This window comes from Agelaius phoeniceus, chromosome 5 (assembly GCF_051311805.1).
Source record: "Agelaius phoeniceus isolate bAgePho1 chromosome 5, bAgePho1.hap1, whole genome shotgun sequence".
Taxonomy (NCBI): Eukaryota; Metazoa; Chordata; class Aves; order Passeriformes; family Icteridae; genus Agelaius; species Agelaius phoeniceus.
Window position 1 is genome coordinate 64062170 of NC_135269.1, and position 21415 is coordinate 64083584.

At 38.0% G+C, this 21415-nt stretch overlaps 1 protein-coding gene across 9 annotated transcripts in view; it reads right to left on the minus strand.

Moving 5' to 3' along the window:
- The window catches only part of PCLO (piccolo presynaptic cytomatrix protein), a 324118-nt gene that overhangs the window by 166569 nt on the left and 136134 nt on the right, over nt 1-21415 (minus strand). For 8 of the 9 annotated variants that reach the window (XM_077179155.1, XM_077179152.1, XM_077179154.1 and 5 more), the window contains exons 4-6: nt 15541-16755; nt 3519-8583; nt 1133-3141 (exon numbers count right to left, since the gene is read on the minus strand). In XM_077179155.1, the coding sequence (XP_077035270.1) occupies nt 1133-3141; nt 3519-8583; nt 15541-16755 (8289 nt within the window). The remainder of the gene's footprint in view (nt 1-1132; nt 3142-3518; nt 8584-15540; nt 16756-21415) is intronic. The other variant, XM_077179156.1, reaches the window with a different exon arrangement.

Below are 21415 nucleotides of genomic sequence, written 5' to 3' on the forward strand. Positions count from 1 at the left end.
TGGCTTTCCCTTCAAACTTCCAAGTACTGTTTTCCAAGCAGTAACAGCATGGGAAGCATTTAATACTGCACAAATACGTGAAGCTGCAGGAACTACTTACAGTGGGAGCCGTGGAGGGTATAACCTGATAATGTTGTATTTGAAAGCCACTACAAATTATCAAACAGAGAGAACAAACCCTCTTTTTCCTATCCAGTCTGTACTAATCACTGGTATTCACAGATAACTGAACATAAAAAATAAATATTGCTGAATGGCAACTCTTCCAGAATTCTGAAAAGATACTGATGTATCAACTGACAGAAGGGAATGATAAAAGGACAGCCAAGGACATATTATATTTTAAAGGTACTTTTTTTTTTCTTTTTTGCCAAGACTTATTCCTCTTATTTATAAATATCAATCTGATTCCCAAATATGAAATCTTATTTCTCAAGGAAAAGAAATACTGCAGAAATTAAAATTTTGATCCAACTGAAGTCAGCCTCCTCTGACCCCTATAAGAAACAGTCCTCAAAACTTGTATAACTTCCTGATAATCTTCCTTATACAAAACAAACAAATTAAAAATAGATTTTTAATATGAGACCTCTTGGTCTGAGAAAGATAAAAGATGTACACACTGGGACAGAAGATTATCCACAGAATCACACATGGCTAAGAAACCTCATGAGGGTCCAAAAGGACAACTAACTAAGGCAATTATAAATCTGGTGTTATCTGCCTCTCAGAAGGCACATGCCTTCATGGTAAATGCACTATAGACTGTGCCACAAGAGTTGGATGTTGTATGATTAAAAAGGAAATGCTTTCAATTTTCTGAAGCATTGCTAGTAACACCTACACTGGCAATGAATTGCCATATAAAGCATAAAATGCCATCCAAATTCTGAAAATTAACTTCTTGTGTTAATTCCTGATTATTAGTAGTATGGGCTTCTTTGTTCCTGGCAAAGCAGTGAATGAACTAACCATTGCTTTAGACAGCAGATATTCCTCTTGACTTTTCAGCAAGGTGTGCAAAAAGACTACATACACATGTATTGGAAATGAGTGTGTCTGTCCTCATGCTGTACTGATAGCTGTAGAATTGCATATTATAAAAAAAAAAAAGCAAGCAAATACTTCTTACCATAAAACCCTCAGTGTACTGAAACTGAGCTCTGGAACTGTCTTCTGCTGTGGGACTCAGGGGCTTAGGATCAGACATAGAGCGTTGCATCATCTTTGCTGTCTTTGGGCTTGATGGAGGAACCTTGGCCATGTCAGCATGCAGCATCTTCTGAGGGCTGATGTCATCAGTCATGGGTTTTTCATAAGGTACAAATGCTGACTCTATAACTTTGCTGGGTGAAACAGGTGAAATGGGTGAATAGAGAACTTTGGGAGATTTGGGAGGGGAAGGGACTACCTGTAATGTGGAGTCTGGGCGAAGGTGGGATGTGTAACCTATCTCTAATGGTGTTGGACGTTTTTTATCTTTCTGAGGAGATGAAGCTGACAGATATTGGGGACTTTGAGTGTCTGCTGCTGTCTCTGTTTGACATCCCAGACTTTCTCCTTTGTATGTCTTTTCTGGAGCTGAAATATGCTTTATGATTTCAACCTTAGCATCCCATCGGGCCCTGATTGAAGGTGTTCTTATTGTTCCTACAGGTTCTGTTTGCACAGAAATCTCTGCCACTGTCTGAACTGCAATACTAGATACCTTGGAGAATGGTTTGGCTTTGTCTGCCTCAGGGGTGCTCTCACTGAACTTCCCTACACGAGGCTTCCGTCTGGATCTGCTGGAAAGATCCCATTCATCTTGATCTTCATCATCGGTCTGAACACTTGTATCAACACTCTTCTTAGATCTCCGTCTCCTGTTGGTGTAACCTCTTTCTGCTCCATCTTCATCATCAGTTTGCACTCCACTGTCCACTATTTTTTTGAAACACCGGGGCTCTTCCAGGGTCTCCTCAAACTCCTCATAGGGACCCCGTAATTTTGGCATAGAACTTCTCTTCTTCAATTGCTTCTCCTCTCTAACATCAATATCCTTAAGAGACATTTCTGAAACTGAGCTTAGGATACCAGACCTGGGTATGTATTGGGTAATACCATCAGACTGAACTGTATACCATGCTTGACTTTGTGGAATTTCAATACCCAGCACTCCTGAAGCTGTAGTGGTTGTGTCATCAGTAGGCCAAAATTGACCATTTTCTGTGCTTGCATACTGTCCTTCCAAAAGTGTTTGTTCTGTGGTAGTTTGTGGTGACCCAGTTCCTGAAGGGTCATAACCATACTGATATATTTGACGAAGTTTTTGCTCCTCTAACTGCTGGTGGAGCTGTTGTTGAAGTTGTTGGAATTGTTCAAGCTGCAACTGCTGCTGGGCTAATGTCTCTTGTCTCATCATAAACTGAGCTTGTCGTTCCTCCTCCTGCTGAAATAAGAGATGATGTTTCATGGATTGCAACTCCTCAAGCTTTTTTTGCACCATAAACTTTTCTTGTTCCCTAAATCTTTGAATTTCCTGACGTTCCCATTCCAGCTCTTCTGCAAAGCGCTGCTGCTTAATTTTCTCAAGCTCAAGAAGTTCCCGCTCCAAATCAAGCTGCTGCTGTTTCCCTTCTTCAGGGGCAATGAGAAGGGCAACCTCATCATCAATTACATCTGTATAAACTTCAGATGCTGTAGTTAAAGCAGGTATCAAGCTGGTTGGCTCAGTGGTAATAGTTTCTATAGAATGAGGTGGTAACCCCGTCTCCACACCAATGGCAGTAATTGCCTTATCTTTTTCAGCTGCCACAGTCGTCAAGAAACTATATGATCTTGGGAGTGGTTGAGTCTGTTGCAAAGTTGATAAAGAGGGCACTGAGTCAATTGTTTGGAGAGTAGGTAGATCTCTGACACTTGTACTGAAAATAGAACCGGGTTGTGTGGTGATGGCAAATGTGGATGGGATTGGAGTTGCTACTGAAGAATAAACAACACCATTGGATGATCTTAAAACACTTCCAACGCCAAACTGGGAACCCACAGTGGACACCATTCTTGCTTGGGAATACTGTGGTGTACTGAGCCCGAGGCCAGAAATCTGCCGAGTCTCTGGATATGGACCTGTAGTCTTGCTTGAGTAATCCATAACCTCACCTGAAATTACAGGGCAAAGTTACAGTCCAGTCCCACAAAAGAATGCTGCTTTGCGGATTCTGAAAGTCATCCCATCTTGATGAAATAAATGGGAAGGGGAAACTGCATGCAAATCTTCAGGTTAATGATCTACTTTAGATGTGAAGGAAACAGCATTTCTGAACATGCAGGCACATGCAGGCACCTCTGTGCAAACACATACGTAAAATGAAGAAATGAAAAACACGTGTAATCCGGAATAATTTGTCACACTGTCCAAAAGAAAACAAAATAACAGAAGGAGGGAAAAAAAAACCAATAAAAAAATTATCCTGAAATGAGGTGAGGAACATCAAAATTATATTTCAAAGAAAGATCTGCTGCTGTGTCATACTGACCTGTAGTTACTCTTCCAGAAGTAAGATCTACTGCTGTATCAGTTGCCCCAACTCGATAATCAAAGCTATTCTTGCTTCTGTATGCAAATAGTCCAGCTTCTGATAAATTTGTGTCAGACATAGATGGTTTCATACCTCCAATTCCTCGGTAGCCATATGACCCTGAACGATCATACTGATAATGGTCATCTCTGTAGCCAAAGCGATCTTCAGGAAGTGTAGTAGAAGGCTGCTGTGCTGTACAGCTCCTACCAAATGGCAATTTATAAACCATATCACAGCAGACAGCTCTTCTCCCTGCAGTCAAATCTACAGGCTTTTCATCATCTTCTATTACTGTTGTTATGATACCTGAAGCAGTTTCATCCATTGTTACCACTGTTCTGTGGGATTTCGTAGTGCTAAGGTCAACTGCTCCACCCTCTCCTGGCTCCTGAGAAGTGGAGAGATCAGTCCAACCATTTGTAACCCCAACAGGTGGTACAGTAACAGGCTTTGTAGTAGCCCATGTCACTGCCTGTGTTGAAGTACCTAGTGATAAATTTATTGGCACTTCATCTCTACCTACAGAGAAGGCCTGGCTGCCTGTTACTCTGTATGCAGGCTCGAAATGTTTTGATGTTGTTAGCTGCAGCGGCGTTGTCATGGCGTGCCCCAGATCCACAAGGCTGTCTGTGCTGGTGGTGTAGCTCACAGTGGCAGTGCAAGTCATTACAGTCACTGTCTCAGTGACTGCAGGCAGAGAAGCATCAGCAACACATGCAGTGCTAAGATTTATTATGGATGGCTGGACAGTACTTACTGGCCGTCCACCTGTGTCACTTGCTGGCATTTGCCTTCTTACATCCATGGAAACAGCAGAGAGATCCATACAGCTGTCCCTCATTTCAATGTCCATCTTAGTTAAAGTGCGAAGGTCGATGACATCGCCCAAAGGATGGAATCTTCCATTCTCTCTGTATCTGGGCTGGTCTACAATATGTAGTGGCTCTGGAGGTATAGTAATAGCAACACTACCTAAACCATAACCAGGCACTGGACCCTTAACCACAGACACTGTGGTCTTGGTTATGTCTGTTGTGACTACTTCTGGTTTTGAACTGGGTATTTTTTCAAAAGTTGATTGTGTTGTCACAGGAATAGCTTGCAGTGCACCTGAAATATACATACTCTGACCTGCCATATTTTGAATATCCAGAGTTTTCATGGATGTAGTAAAAACTGGTTGCATAGGTTGGGGAATCTGTTCTTTAGAAGGTGCTTCTAAAGGCCAGCTGGTAACAGCCTGGCTAGTTATAGCTTCAGTGGGAGTTCCAGGCTCAGATGGCAATGTGATCACAACATAGGTTTCCTGTGAGGGTTTTGCCAACCTTGGTGAAGATTTGTTAGAGTGTGGAGACAAAGGGGAAGTGGGGGACGGTATTTTGTATTCAGCTGTGGTTACCAAATTCAGAGTCATACTTGAAGTCAATGCCAAGCTTACTGGTTTGGGCTGTGTTTCTGCTGGCTTATGAACAGCTATTGGGAGTGGAGGAATTGCTGGTTTAGGAGCAATTGGTGGTTTAGTTACTTCAGGTGTCCTGTGACTGAAAACAAGCCCTGCTGGAATGGAGGATGGTTTGGGTGGTACAGGAGGTGGTGTTGGGGTGTATGTTTTAGTGATAGGTACCACATGATCCTTTAGAACAGCTGTGGACTCTAGTGTTGGAACACTTGTGACTGGAGGTATCACTGTGGGAGCTGTTGCCGCTGGAGCCTTAATCTGTGGCTTCTTTTTGGGATAAATGGCTGGCTTGGGTAAAATAGGTGGTGGTGGTAATGGTGGTGGAGGAGGTGGTGGAGGAGGAGGAGGTGGGGGTGGAGAAGGATGAGCAGAAGAATCCAAAGAAGAGCTTCTAAAAAGAGAGAATACTTTGGCTGAAACAGCAGGAGCTGAGGAAGGCACAGAGACCATGCTGGTCTTACTTACAACACTGTGAATGAGTACAGAGGATGTTTCTGATGCAGGCTCTGTAACTGGTACTGGTGCTACACATATAGGTGGTTGCTCAGATGCAGCATTAGTCAAATCAATCCTTGTCATATCAACACCCAATTCTTTGTGTGGCTCTTCATGACGAATTTTGACACTGCCAGCCTCTACCGTACTTTTAATTTTTCTAGCTGCTTCCTTCTCTGCTTTGGATGTATCAAAGGTAATGATGTCAGCTGCATATTCCTTGGATTTTGTAACTGTAGTTGCCACAACTAAAGGTGCACTTTCAGGCAAACAAACTGCAGTTTGCTCCACACTCTCTGCATCTGATTCAAGAGATGGTTTTTTAGTGGCTCCGACAATAGATTCATAAGGCATGCTCACTTCAGAGTACTCTTTTGCAGATGTTAAGGGAACCTGTGTTACTATCCTGACACCTTCAGAATCTGCTGGTTTACTTACACCATCTGATGGACCTACAAATCCTGTGGTTGCACTATCTGTGGGTGAGGAACTATCTGTGGTAGAAACTGAAGATGTAGATGATGTTAAGGAAGCTGTATCAGAAGGTAAAACTGATGCAGCACCTTCTGATGTCTCAGAGTAGGTCAATATTGATGTTTCATGAGAAATTATTTCTTGAATTTCTCTGGCATAATCTGTTAAGTATTCATCTTCAATTTCCTCTGCTGTGAAATGCTGTGTTATTTTAACATCTGGGATAGAAAGTGTTGTGCTACTGACAGGTGACACGTCTGAGATTGCTGAAGTAGTGCTTGATGTTAACGATGTACTATCTACTATTTCTCCACCTCCAGACACCTTTGTATCAGATGTGGGAATGAAATCTGAAGCTGGTTGTGTTGGACTAGACCCTGGGGTTAGCTGCATTTTCTGCCTTTTCATAAGCTCTTCATAAGCAGCTTCTGCATCTAACAAATGCTTTTCCTCCATGGTGGAAGTTACTGTGCTGTCTAATACAATTATTTCATGACTTTCTGGGATAATGTAAGAACTAGAAACGATATCTTCTTGAGGCACAATAGTATGTAAAGTCTCAACACTATAGTAGTCTTTCTCTAGATCACTAACTTTCTGTGGTTCACCATAGACCTGTTCTGAAGCTCTTGGCTTTTTCTCTTTTCCTCTCTGTTGTATATATTCACTGCTCTCATCTTGTCTCATAACAAGACTAGTATCAATAGTTCCATTGTAAGTATCCTCTACTAAAGATTCATAAATATAATCCTCTATTAACATTCCACCATATAAAGATTCTTTTTCAAATACTTCATCTTTTTCATTTGACATTTGAAATGATTTGGACTTATGCATCATCTCCTCATATACCTCTTCAGCACTTTTCAATGTCTTTTGACCACTGTCTTCTTTTGGAAGTCCAGTTGGTTGTTCATCTGTTGGTGAGTATAGAGAGACAGCAGTAGGCAATTTGTAAACTTTTTGCACTTCTATTATTTTTTCTGGGCTGATTTCAAAACCTTCGGGTTCTGACTCAATGCTGGGTGAATATTCAGAACAAGAGGACCTGTGCAGTTCTTCCATTTCTGCAGCCTGTCGTAATTCTTCTGTTGGAGATGCATCTTCAATGGGAGAAAGATTACTTGGTGGAGTCTTTGGACGTTCCCTTCTTCTCTGGGCTCTAAGCTCATCCTTGTCCTTTTTGGATTTTTTGCTAGAACTTTTTCTTTGTTGCTGTTCTAATTCGCGTTGTTTCTCTTGTTCCTTTAGCAGTTCTTCCTCTTCCCTTAGTTCTTCTTCTTCTGAAGAATCTTCAATAGTGGGAAGAAGAGGACCATGAGTCCGATGCCTTGCTTTGCGCTGTTGTTTGCTCTCCCCTCCCAGTTTTTTGTGACTAGGACTACTGTCACTGTCTTCATCAAGTGATGACACCGAAGTAGGAGATGTACCTGGTGTGAAGCTAGAAGCATGTAAACTAGAAGATCCTTCTCCTCTAGATCTATCTTCTGGTGAATCTGTAAGACTCTCCATCTCTAGCTCAGGCTCTTCATCAAAATATAAAATACCTTTTTGTGGTTCAGATACTTCAGAATATTTGTTTGTTATTGTACTGTTTAGTTCTATTGTTTTGAAACGTCGAAGGCCTCCTCCTCCAGATACTGCAAGTTCTTCACTGTCTTGACTTTTACTTTCCCTGTATTTTGGCTCTGGGCTTTCATCAAAAGTCTCATCATCGTCATCATGCCATGAATGTCTTCTCCCTGCATCCTCATCATAGCCTGCGCTACTTTTCCGTGTCATTCTTCTGTGCTTTCCAGCTGTTCCTTTGGCTTTGCTTTTCACTTCTTCTTTCTTTTGGCTTTCAGCTGCACTGATCTCTTTGAGTTGATTTCTAATGAATTCATCATCTTCGGAACCTGAAGCATCTTCATCAGCACTCATCTCTATAATCTGTTTTCTAATGAAGTCTTCCTCATCACCTGATCCCTGGCTGTCATCTCGTTTGTACTCATCACTGCTTGAAGAACCAACACTAGTTCTTCTTTTTCTCCTTGGGACAGGTGAGTTTTCACTCTCACTGCTGTCCTCCACAGAGTCATAGCGTTGTTGCCTTCTTGCTGAAATGTCATCTCCTTCATGCTCTTCCTTGTACTCTGCCTGGGAGGAAGCTGTTCCTTTGCCCTCTTCTACAATGGTTCCTTCACCTTCTTTGATAGCTTTTAAGTCTTCCTCATCTGAACTGTAAGATTCTGCAGTGACGGGCAAAGGCTTTGTTTTAAGTTGATCCTTTGTCTGTTCACCATATGTTTCTGAAAGCTCTTTGCTTTTTGCAGATTTTTCATCAGAAAGAGTGCTTGCCTGAGCTTCTAAAATTGAGAGTACAGTACTTTCCAATTTAGCTAGATCTGAGGGGCTTGGTGGACTTTCTTGTGAAATGGCGTCTTTTTTACAAATTTCTTTGTGTAAATCCTTTTCATCAGTGGGGATATGACTTGGAATTTCACCAAGTGAACTTGATATCCCGTCAGAAGAATACCCGGTGTCACTCAGACCTTGTGGACTTTTCTGTTGCTGAGAGCTTGATGTGTCTGATTTGTCATCCTCCTTTTCCTAAAAAAATAAATACATAACGCGTGTGTATATATTTTTATATAAATTCTTAATGTCTCCTGGCAATTAACAAGTGATTTTTTTTTTCTAAAGGATGAGTTCACGCCTCAGATGAAGACTGAACACTAATTTTGCTATTCAAAGCTATTAGAATAAAACAAAAAATGCCTCAAATTTTGATTTTTTGCATTGATTCTAACGAAGCTTTGCATGGATGTCCACACTGGCAACTGATTTTGCCAGTTATAAGATGAACTTCTCTTTTCAATATAAAATTTAATTGTTTTAAGAACACTTAGTAATGATAACCTGCCATTTGATCACACATTCATGGGACAACTTGCCCAGGGGTTTATTTATTTGAAGATTTTATTTACTATGTTTCAAAGCTGTCTACATGGTTTTCAATACAAAGTAATATAGCTTGACAAATGTCTGCAGAATTTCTGGAGTCTGCTCCTTTCTTTGCCCATTCAACATTTTATAATTGTCTAGAAATGTGTTAAGTTTTGCACTCATTATTTGATTTTGTTGATTGAAGTATTCCACATTTCAACATGCAACAGAATACATAGAGCAGTGAAGCATGATTTAATGACATCTGGAATGTCCCCACATATTGGAATGTCCCCTACAGCTGGGCACTGTACAACTATTTTTTGAGTACCTCATAAAAAATAAGTTTCTTGGTAAATTGGTAGTGCTGAGCAAGCTGCTGGTAGGGGCAGTGTAATTGCAGGGAGGAAAGCACGATGGTCAGCCTTTGATTAAAGGAAGCAAACAAGGCAGGCGTTCCTGACTGAGCATCAGAACCAATGTTTTCCTTCTCATCCCTAATGAAACACCCTTTGACATTCCAGATTCTTCTACCTCATTCTGACCGACAAGCATCTCTATCTCCTTCTATAAATAACAAAAATACTAAAAATATCCTACAGAAAGTATTTCTGGACCAGTTTCACTCCTGCTTCTCACAGCTGTGAAATGCTCTGTACTTAGTGAAAGTACCTCATTGTTTGGCTAAAACACAGTTCACTTTCCAAAATACAGGTCACCATAGCTCTGCTCTGGGCTGACAATTTTAAGAAGTGTCCCCAAATCCACTGGCAATTTGAGAACAAGCATCTCAAAGTTTCATGATTTTAATAATATGATGTGATCTTTATTTTTGTTAGGGCTCTCAATAATAGGTCATATTTACCAACTTTGCTAATCTAAGTCAGTGATTTCTGAAGTAGAGCAAACCATTTTTTAAAGGTTTAATTTATGATCTTCATTGGTAACAGAATTACTTGAAAAGTAGTTAAAAATACTGTGGAATAAATATACTAGAAAAATTATCCTGAGTGTTAATTATAATGTTAAATTACATTTACACTCAAGTTGCTATGAACTACAAGTATTTTCAAAGTTTATTCACACTAAAGTTACAATTAGGGTCAAAATATCAAAACCCAACTTTTTATTATAGTCAGTGATGTTACTTTTTATAACCAATCAGGTTTAGGTTTTATTTACATTTAAGTTATGTGTTCTTGCTTTTAGCCATATCACTTTGAACATAATCCTACGCTCAAACACTAATATTTATATTAGTATCAAATATTTATATTATTATTACAGTGCATACTAATTAATATTTTATTAATTAATCATCATTCACAGGAGTGATTTATTAAATGGTTTGCAAAATCAGATATTACTTTGAATATAAACTGCATTTTCAGTTTATATTATCAAGATTATCAACATTATAACCAATATTGCAAATTCAAATATCTGATGTCACAGCAAAATCCATTGCAAATAAAAATCCAATGTGAAAACAAATATTTCTAAGGACTTCTTGAATGGTAAAGCTGTGATTAATACATAAACATGGAGAAACCTGCAATTCTTACAAGATCTTTGGAAAGGCATCACTATTTGAAGCCTACAGCTCTCAAATTCTGAAGAATCTAGTCTTGGATATTCTCTAGCCCTTAAGGACAGAATTATGTATGGTCTTTACAAAAAGTCAGCAATGAAGCAAAAGTAAAAATTTCAGGTTTTGCATGTTATATTTACATTTTTTTTCTCTTTATTAAAGAAGAAAGTTCTTAAGGGAAATTTATTTTGCTGTGTTTCAAAAATACATTTATCATTAAAATCAAACTGTTTTCCCCTCTATAAATAGCATGCTCCTCACTAAAACTTCACCTGACACTTGATTGTCATTTTTTCATTTCTGACCGGTATGTTCACACTTATGAAGGGACACCCAACAAAACTCATTATGATCAATTTAGATGAGCTACTGAAAAATGCAAACATTGCTCAAGCTCAGAAGGTTTCCCAGGAGCTGATGGACAGAATGCATCCATCCTGTGAAAGTGAACCTTTCAGACCTTGGCTCTCCAAGATGATGTGATACTGTCAGTTGCAAAGCAGAGACAGAAGGCATTGACTCAACAGTTAAGCACAGAAAAAGGTAGAGAACAACTGGTCACGGAACAGCTCCAGCCATTCTCCTTGCAGCTGAGTCCAACATCTAATAACTCCTGTGACCAAACCAGAGGAGATGGCAGCTGTTGCCCACCCTGGTGTTGAACCTCAGGGAATGTCATAAATGACTGCTATGAATCCCAGAAAACTGAATGTGAGAAAGTCTGCTGTTGGTATAGTAAGGAGAAGAAAAAGATCAATATTGAGGACAGACTTCATTTCTCACTACAAATAAAAAGGATGAGAAAAATCTAACTTTCTTTTAAAAGGTTACCAAAATATCAATATATTTTCTAATGTTTTTTGTTTGTATCATTGCCTGCACCATGGTACATGCAAAAATTATCCTGTATATCATGTTTTGAGATCAATATGCATGTAACTTACAATAAGCAATACTTACAAGAAAAATCTCTGGGCTTTTGTTCCCTATTTTGTGTAATCTGAGACTTAGGATATTGCCACTAGCTACATCTATTGTTTAAGGACAGATAGCTTATTTTCTGTGGTACTGCCTATCACATCCACAAAGACAGCATCATTGTTAAACTTGCAAACATATCATAAACATAATATTTTTAGATGAATGACAAAATATTGCCAAAACAATGTTGATAAAGATCATATATATATATTCCACAACTCTTTGAGACTGAAAAAATGCATTTAAATAAAAAATCCTTTTTTTTCTCTTGTAAATTAGGAAGTACTTTGGCACATGTTGCAATACTGGGCTTTTCTGAATACTTCAATGGCATTTCCTCTGAGTTTGCCTACTGTGTTTTTTTAATACTGGACAAATTTAGCTCTGATACAGACATTGATGAGAGAAACTTCTTGAGAAATGAGGAAGAAAGAGATTTGTAAAATCTGCAGTCTGGATAAGACTTTAAAAACAGCAAATGCACCCTCTCTAACTAATGTAAAAAATGATCTAATTTCAACTGTAATTGTGCTATTCCTGTGGCATTTCTGTGATGTCAGAATCAAATAATTTCACAAGTATTTTGTATTAGAATTTTTAGCTTTATAAATATTATTTTTTGTACTCTTCCTCATTTTTATTATTCTTATTTGAAAATATAAAGCTTGTGGTTCAAAAAACAACTGGATGTGGTAGTTGTGGACATGTTTCAGTGGTGAAAGTGGTAATGCTGAGCTAATGGCTTCATGATCTTAGAGGTCTTCTTCAACCTTAAAGATTCTATGATTCTATGAAAAAGTTCCATCAGTTACCAAACTAAAGAAATTTATTAAAAGAAAAATATGGTTAAAAGAAAAAAAATTTTTTTAGAAAAAATTGTTTCTAGCTAGCAAGATTATATTCTGTTGCAGAAGACAGAAATTTTATTTTGCAAAGGAACTCATAATTTTTAAAATGTTGGGTTTTTTATAAAGGAGATAAAGATATCTACATTATAAAAAAAAAAAAAAAAGGTTTCACAAAGTGGAAAAGAAACATGGTTGACTAAGCTCCATAATATACATTCCAATTTTATATTTTCAAAATGAAGCATTTTATTTGTATCCAGAAAAACTGCTTACAGACAACTTTATCCTCCTTTTTCTATCTCTCTGGGCTGTGTTTTGTGGCATGTGTTATAATAATGATGCCAATCAACAAAATATTAATATTTATCCAATTACTCAACTGAAGCATGTGATCTTTCCTTAGTAATCAGAAGAAGGTTGTAATAAGGGTACATATACATTTATATTAAATACATTGCAAATGTATGCCAATTGACAAAATGGTAATGGGTTCATACAGATATGCTGAACTACCTCTGTATAAATTTGTGAGTTTACAAGATGGCAATGAGCTACTGACAAACTGCATGTGTTAAACCTCCAAGATTTCTAGGCATCCTTGTTAGAACAACAAACTGCTATTGCTATGTCAATAGTCAATATTATCACACAGTTTCTCAGGGAAAGTCAGTTTCTGTAAAACATGAGCAGTCAGTTTATTCTTTAAAAACAATTTGAAGATATTTCAAAATATTATTGAAAAAATGCTTTGAAGAAAAAAAAAAGGCTTTATGATTCCTTAAATCACACTTTGAGACTCAAACATCTAAAAATGTTTGAATCTTGAAGTCACTTTTTATTTTTTTTAGGATACCAGAGCTCTAAATTCAATTGATATCTGTGATTTGCCCTGAGCCTGAAAGGAGCCTACAAAAAGGATAGAGTGAGAATATTTATAAGAGAATGGACAGGATAAAGCAAAACGGCTTCACACTTACTGAGGGCAAATTTAGGTTAGATATTTAGAAGGAATTGTTTATTATGAAGGTGGTGAATCACTGGCACAGGTTGCCTAGAGAAGACGTGGATGTCCCACCCAGGGAAGTGCACAAGGCTGGGATGGATGGGGCTTTGAGCCACCAGCTCTAGTGGAAGGTGTCCCTAACCATGGCAGAGGGGTTGCAATGAGATGAACTTTAAGGTCCTTCCCAATACAAAGCATTCTATGATTCTATGATTTCCCATGGATTATTCTACTGTTTGTACTGAATCAGAACTTTAGCCTTTTCATGGCTTCAGGGACTTATTGCTGCCTTTTCTTTTTTTTTTTAAGTGAAAAACAAGATAGCAAAAATTGCTTATCTACTATTGGAAAGCTGGAAGAGTTAGTAACTACCATTTCCACAGAATTGAATATAAAATGACAGTAGTTTGTCAAGTGCAGAAAGGTTTTTCCTTGTATCCCTAATTAAAAATATACCTAGCTGAAATCCTCCATATAATTCCACCCTGAAATACATGTAAATTATATTCTTTAATGTGTACATGTTGTCTTTTACCTAGTGAAATGGAAGCAACGTGTGATATCTAAATTGGCATCACCTCTTCCACTTTTATCACATGCTCTCTTGGGAAGAGCTGTGTCTAGCAGTGTTTGATGAACAGCACAGACAACACTGAAGTACTTCAATAAAGAAAAATTAAAAATAAATCACAGTTAATTTTACTAAGCACAAGCTAGGTGAGAAACCTTCTTTATTTTTAATACTGAACAATTTGAAATAGGATTTTCCAAGATCTCCTTTTTGTTTGGTCCAAAAGGTAGAATTTCTGGCTATGTTACTCTAAGCATAATTCAGTACAGTCATACACCATAACTCTTGATATGATCAAGAGCAGTAAACATAACATGTGATAGGAGGTTTATTTCAGACAGGAGACTTGGTTCATAAAAATACTATTTTCCAAAGCAAAATTTCTGAATTAGAATATTTTTCTGTCCAGATATCTTAATTATCACCAGGAAATACATGAAATAAAATCAAACAAATCCTTGATCTTTTTGACTAGGATTATTTGAAAACATAATTCTGGCAAAGGTTAAATTCTTCCCCTAAGCCTACTCCTACTCTTGTGGCCACATTTCTCTTCACAGAGAAAAGCAAGGCTCAGCTTCCCAAGGATATTTTCTGGGAATCCCAGCGAGGAACCTCAGAAAAAGGAAAAACAATTCTTATCTCATTTGTTGCTCCTCGTGTTGTGCTCATGTGGGAGGTGTTCTGGAGATTGTTTAGCTGAGGTGACCAATTGCATCCACATGTGTGTGTGTTGGGACTGTCAGGAGACAGTCACAAGATTTTGTGGAGTTGAGTGCTTGTGCAGTTTCAGTTTAAATCTATTGTAATATAGTATAGAATAATATAGTATAATAAAGTAATCAATTAGCCTTCTGATGTCCATGGAGTCAGATGCATCATTTCTTCCCTTTGTCGGGGTTACCCTGGGTTTACAATATTCCCTCATAACACACTACTTTCATAACATAATAATCAGCACCTCATTTGCAGTGCTGATACAAAACCCCTTAACTTTTCATTTCTCAACAAATTGTGCATGCTATTCTCTTCAGCTGATAAAATGAACCTCTAGTACATGCTATTATAAACTCACCCATTCCTCTGACTTGAGAGCCCACAAGTACCCTACCTGAATGTACTTGTCTATATGAGATAAAGCAATTAAATAGTAAAAAGATGTAAAGATTACATACTTTCATGAACCATGTTCAGGCATCACAAAGTATTCCTAAAATTTATATTATATTTTGTTATTGCAAAGCACTGTACATGTTACTCTCTCAGATTATTCCCTTTTGAGATTGAGAACTGTGAAAACACCCCAATTTCAACAATTAATCTTTGAGGTCTGAAGAGTCAAGAGATCAAGTTAAATAAATCTGAAATATTGGAAAAATTATTGAACAGGAGCTTTGCCTTAGTTTCAAATGCTTAACTGCTTGAGACTTAAAAACAGACAAGTAACCTTGAAATGTGCATGTAGAGCATAGGACTAACTGGTGAAACTTTCACTCAATGGGAGTCATTGGTTTTATCATTTTGAATCATTTTGTAAAGAGAATAACAGTAAAACAGGAAGGAGAGGGTCTGCAAGGATCAGATTCTAAGGTGGAGAGAGAGAATTGGGAGGGAGAAAAACACTTACTATTTTTTCTCGCACTGCTTCCACGTGGTCGGCTCCTGGCAAAGGTGCTGTTTGAACAGGAATTTCTGCTTCCTGAGCTTTTTCAGCTTTCAAAACCTCTTGTGAAATCCCAGTTGTCAAATCCTCTTTCTTAACATCTTCTTGCTCCTTAGCCTGCAGTCCCTTATAAGGTGCTTCAACTTCTGCTTTCTCTTCAGCACCATGGTCTTTAATCTCAGCTGTAATTTCTGCCTTTTTGTCTTCTGGGTGTGGTGTGCTCTTTTCTGGGAGCACAGTTTCTTTATCTTCTTCCAATGTGCTTAGGGGGATCTTTTGGTCTGCAGTTGTTGTTGCAGGAATTTTATCTGCTGAAGGTGTCTTAGAGAGTTTCCCTCGCTGAAGTTTTGTTTCTTCTTTTTGACCTTCCTCTTGGATTTTATCCACCGATGAAGTTTTCTTTAATTTTTCATGTTGAAGTTTTATATCTTTCTGAATTCCATGTTGGATTTTATCAACTGAAGCTGCCTTTGGCAATTTTACCTCCTGAAGTTTTGTATCTTCCCTCTGAGCTGCAGGTTGGATTTTGTCAGCTGACAGTGCCTTTGCCATTTTCATCTGTTGGAGTTTTGGGTCTTCTTTCTGAATTCCCTGTAAAATTTTGTCAGCTGAAGGTACCTTTGCCAATTTTGCCTCTTGAAGTTTTATGTCTTCCTTCTGAACTCTATGCAAAATTTTGTCAGCTGAGGATGTTTTTGCCAGCTTTGCTTCTTGAAGTTTTTTATCCTCCTCCTGAACTTCCTGCAAAACTCTGTCATAGGAGGCTGTCTTTGTCAATTTTGTTTGCTGAATCCTTGGGTCCTCCTTCTGAGAAGCAAGCTGGATTTTATCAGCTGAGGGTGTCTTGACAAGTTTTCCCTGTTTAGGTTTTGTATCTTCCTTTTGAATTCCTTGCTGGATTTTATCAGCTGACAATGTTTTTTCCAATCTCTGAAGTTTCGGAGCTTCCTTCTGAACGCCTGGTTCTTCTTTTGGCTTTGCTGCTGCTGGAGTGGGCGGTGTGGAAGTCTTCTGAGGGGAATGGGAGACAGCAGGCACAGGACGTTTCTGAGGAGGAGCAGGTGCTTTGGATGTTGGTTGTGAAGGGCCTGTTTTCAGAAGTGGCACCTTGCCCATATCTCCAAGTTGTCCTGACATTGCCCTTTGGGTCTGGCAGTTTAAGCACAGCCATTCCTGTACCTGTGATACAACAAACATAAGAAGTTACTTATTTGAAAAAGTAACAATAAAATCATGCAGTGTTTTCAGCTGATACAGTTGAATTCTTTCAATCTGAATGCTATGCATCCTGGTAAGTTATTTATTTTGTTTTCTGCTTTTGAAGGAAGCTCCATAGCACCATTCCAGAAATGGAGTATATCAGGTTCTAGAAAGCCAAGATGAGCAAATATAAAAAGGTACTGTGAAAAAAACCAGCAACAGCATTTTTCCAAAGTATTGATGACCTATATGTGCAAAGTTTGCTGACATGTTTCTAACATATATTTCTTTCTAAAGCCTCTATAATCTATCAATAGGTCCCTATAATTTTGCTAGCCTGAGAAAAAGGGAACCAACTGGCACTCATGGCTGTGTTTCTCTCAGGAAATCCTCTCGAGGTTTGGTACAGGTATCTGTATAAATTCTTTATGGCTGTAACTCAACAGGAAGATCACCTCTCTGCTCACTTCACTGCTAAATCCCTGCTGCACACTGGCTCCTCATACTCTTCTTCCCCAAAATCAGAAAAAGGACAAGTGCTTCTATGTGTGCAAAAGATTTCCTTGCCAGTTGCCTAGCTACTACATGAGAGGAGTAATCACACTGTTTCCAGTGGGATTTAGCTCACAGTTCCTTTAAAATAGCAAAAGAAAATTTTAAGCACAGAAAGGCACTGAAAGGAAAGAAAAACAGTCTCTTCTGGATACTAGAATAGCTAATGAAGGTTTACTTCACTAGTGCAATATGAGCTTCACTGGTGGATAAGTGGTGTATCATGTGCAATAAAATCTACATTTAAAAATAGCTGATCAGCAATTTTTATAAGTGATATATAAATTACAAGAAACACAGATGATATGACAAAAAATCTTAAGTAAGAACAGCTCAAATGTGCTGTTTTTATGGAAATGCAACTAAGGAGAGGCTATTTAAAATTTTGGTCGAGGCACAAGCAAAGCAAGAATATATGCATTATCATTCAGGTCACCAAAAAGTTATCTTGTGTATTTATTATTCTACTTTTTATAGAAATGACCAAACTAGTGAGAATCCTAGTAATTGACACAAAAACATTTAATAATAGTACCCAATAATGCTGTCCCAATAAATGCAGTTTATCAGCTGAATCAGTAGTGTCCCCTAACACTTACTAAATCCTTTGCAAATCCAAACTGAATGTGGCTCTGAATCAGACCATTATAATTTAGGTTTAAATTATTTTCTGTTGAAAAAAGCATTTAAATAATAATCCTCCAGGATCTATTATTCTCCTTAGGAGTTAAAGTATTCCAACTACACATCATTTGTTGAGGAAGCACTAAGAAGTACAATTTATTTTTTTAAAATGAATGTTCAAAACATAACTCATTTTTCTTGCAAATATTTCTTTTAGATGGGTTTATCTGGAATTCCTAGCACAGTTTCCTCTCTTTTCCTAGAAAACAGTATTGGAAGCCATACATATGTTGTGTACTGTCTTTTATAAACTGAAAATAGAAGCAATGCTCCAGGAAACAAATCTGCCCCACAGAAAATCATTATATTATTATTAGAAGTCTGAAATGGACTAAAAATGCTAGATAAAATGTAGCATAAAAAGGCTACTGAAAAACAGATCCAATTTCATAGTAGCTTTGATTGTTTTCTCATAAAGTTTGTGGAGATCAATATAAAAAAGTTGGCAAAATAATTATCATAGTTATTTTTTTTTAAATTTATTGGAGGGTTGAAAAGATTTTAAACCCACAAAAAGGGGGTAGATTTTGCTTTATACATTCAGCCTGAAAAATGCTCATTTCCCAATGTAAGCAGAAATAATGCCATTATTATTTGTGCTAATATAGCTTCAGTCAGCACAGGGCATGAGAATAAGACAGTACTTAAATGTATTAAGCTTTTCAGAATCTAGCCTTAGCCATCTTTAATTACATAAAAACATAATGAAGTGGCTTCTGCCATGACATAATCCATAGTTAAAACAATTACTGCTATATAGATATTCTTTATGAACATGTTCATTTACACTTTAAATTCACATGTTCTTTTCGCAGTGCCATTTGTTTGAACTATTTTATTTTTATTTCTTTATATCCAGTTTCTAGGGTCTCTGTGTTTGTTTCTTTTCTATCTGCATTTGGGGTACATCTACACTTGGCTCTCCTCCTGTTGATGCAGATTCCACCTCATACCTCCCAGCTGTAGCCTACTCACTGCTCATGCACTTGTTCCTTCTCAGATTCATCATCACTTCCCTTTCCCTCATTTAAATCCTTCACAGACTCCATTCTCTGGATGCCCATAACGACTTCAGCAACTTTAGTAGTGGTACTAAGTGTTTAGTTACCCAGTCACTGTTTCCACTGCTTGCTGTCTCTATTTAGTGTCTTTTCCCTGGAGTAAATTTCAAGGACTATGCTTTGTGCTGAGCATATGGTAGAATTCTTAAAAAGGAATATAATGACAATTAATATGAAGAAAGGAATTTGATGATTAGCAGACTGGCAAAATGCACTAAATTTTATCAAAAGATGGAACTCCCAGACTTGCCTCTCTGCCATAATGATGAATGTGATAGTAGGGAAATAACCTGGAATTGTCCAGATATCCAGTGATTGAATGAACCTTGCCATTGTTCTCTTGAGCTTTTTCTATTTCTGCATCTATTTACCACTTTGTTTTTTAGTGCTGCTGTATAAACAGTGCACATACTACTCCCAAAGCTATGTGTTTCATATAATGGTTTTTCATTACTATGCAGATATCTAGTCACAAAAGAATGTACAAAAACCATCTTATAGCAACAGGCCTCTAGCTCCTGATTCCCTGTCAGAATAGTTCTCTGTAAAATCAAATTTTGTACCATGAAGTCATATGCCTTAGTCTTAGACTTGTCTTTTCCTCAGTTAACCTCATGCCCTTAATGCAAGCTTTTCCCTAAGGCTACCTCTTCAGTTAGCCTGTCAACCCAAATTTATTAGGACTTGGGAAATGGATATCATCTTCTTTTAGCAGTCTTCACTAGATAAATCTTCTTATTTCTTTACAGAATTCTTCACACCCTTTGGTCTCTGAATTGGCCATAGACATTTTGATTGGCACTACAAGTGATACAAGAGCTTTAATACCCTGAATCCACAGCTCTCTCCCTGGTTTCAGCAACCCTTACAACCCAATATTTTGCTGGGCAGAACAAAATAGCTCTGTCACAATGTTCTCCTCACACGGTTTTGTAATAAACGAATGTCATTATGAAAAGGGCACACGTCTAGCATTCATTGTCAATGTCTGGTTTTCAGTCATCAAGCAAGAGCTCTGCCCTGCTTGTTACAGAATGGCCCTTTCTGCAAACTAAAGGAGTGAAGGAACTCTTGAAAGGCTCAGCTCAGAGTTTCAGGCATCTGATTCAAGGCCTAGGTTGTTACAGCACAGCTGAGAGTCCTCGTCTCAGTTTTGTTGAGAAAAAGGCTGCTGAGATGGTATTTTAGAGAAAACCAGGTGATATAAGAAAACTAAAAAAAAAAAAAAAAAGAGTAAAGCCACATAGGGTCACAGGCAGGGAGAAAAATTCAGGAAGAAATATCCTGACATGAAGAGGTACAAAGCCAAAAGGAAAATACAGAGAAATGGATGGTAACAACCCAGCAAGTGTGCAAAGGTTGGCTGGTATGTTCCAAGGGGGTGGAGAAGTTGATGCTTGCTGACCTGACTGGTGACTGTCTGGCCAGCAGGCACTATCCAAAGGGCTCACTGAGGTGGTGAATATGTTAATATTAACAACTCTTCATTGGCATCTGTCTGCTGTGTATGTCCATCCACAAATTGCTCTGTACTCCTCAGGCCTGTGCATCCTCCTTGCTGCGTTGCTCTGCCTGTGGTAGACACTGCCTGAACAAAATGCAGAGAAGGAAGGCTACATTCCCATCTGGAATGGGAATGCTGGCCTCAGCAGTTCTTTGGGATGTGTGATCTACAAATTCAAATCCCACACAAACTGAGGAGTTTTAATCTCCTGCTTTTAGTAGAAATATTCAAATTGCTAGATCTACATATAAAAAAGTTACCACCTATGCCACATAGATTGATAGAGAAACATAAATATTCAGAGCACGACCACAAAGACTGTAGATCTGGCAGAAGAAAAAATATACAAAAACCAAAATACTAAAATCTCACATTTTCTCTATCCAAACAGTGTTAGGCAGGCAGGAGGTAACTGTCTAAATGAAGCCAGTTTGGCAGAGACAGGGTCCACAGTGAAGCCTCTATGGCATCCAGGATTAGAAAAAATGCACAGAGGTTTTCACAGATATAGCGTCTGTGGAGGTCGCAGGCAGTTTTCCAGGCTCATTCTCCTGAATTTACACATCAATTTTGTCTAAAATGTCACTTAGGAACTTAAACTTATTTTTGGATTCCACCAGAAGTGGAGAAATGATGTGCAAACAAATGCTTAGTCAGATGGTTGATTTTTGGAGAAGAGGTTAGAAAAATGTGGCTAATTTAACCTAGGGAAATGAATCTCACAAATATGACTTATATGGGAGGAAAGGTATATTGGCTGCAAACCAAATGGATATTAATGCTCCATGGACAAATTTAGCTTTAAAATTAGAACACCTTTCTTGCCAGTAGTAATTTG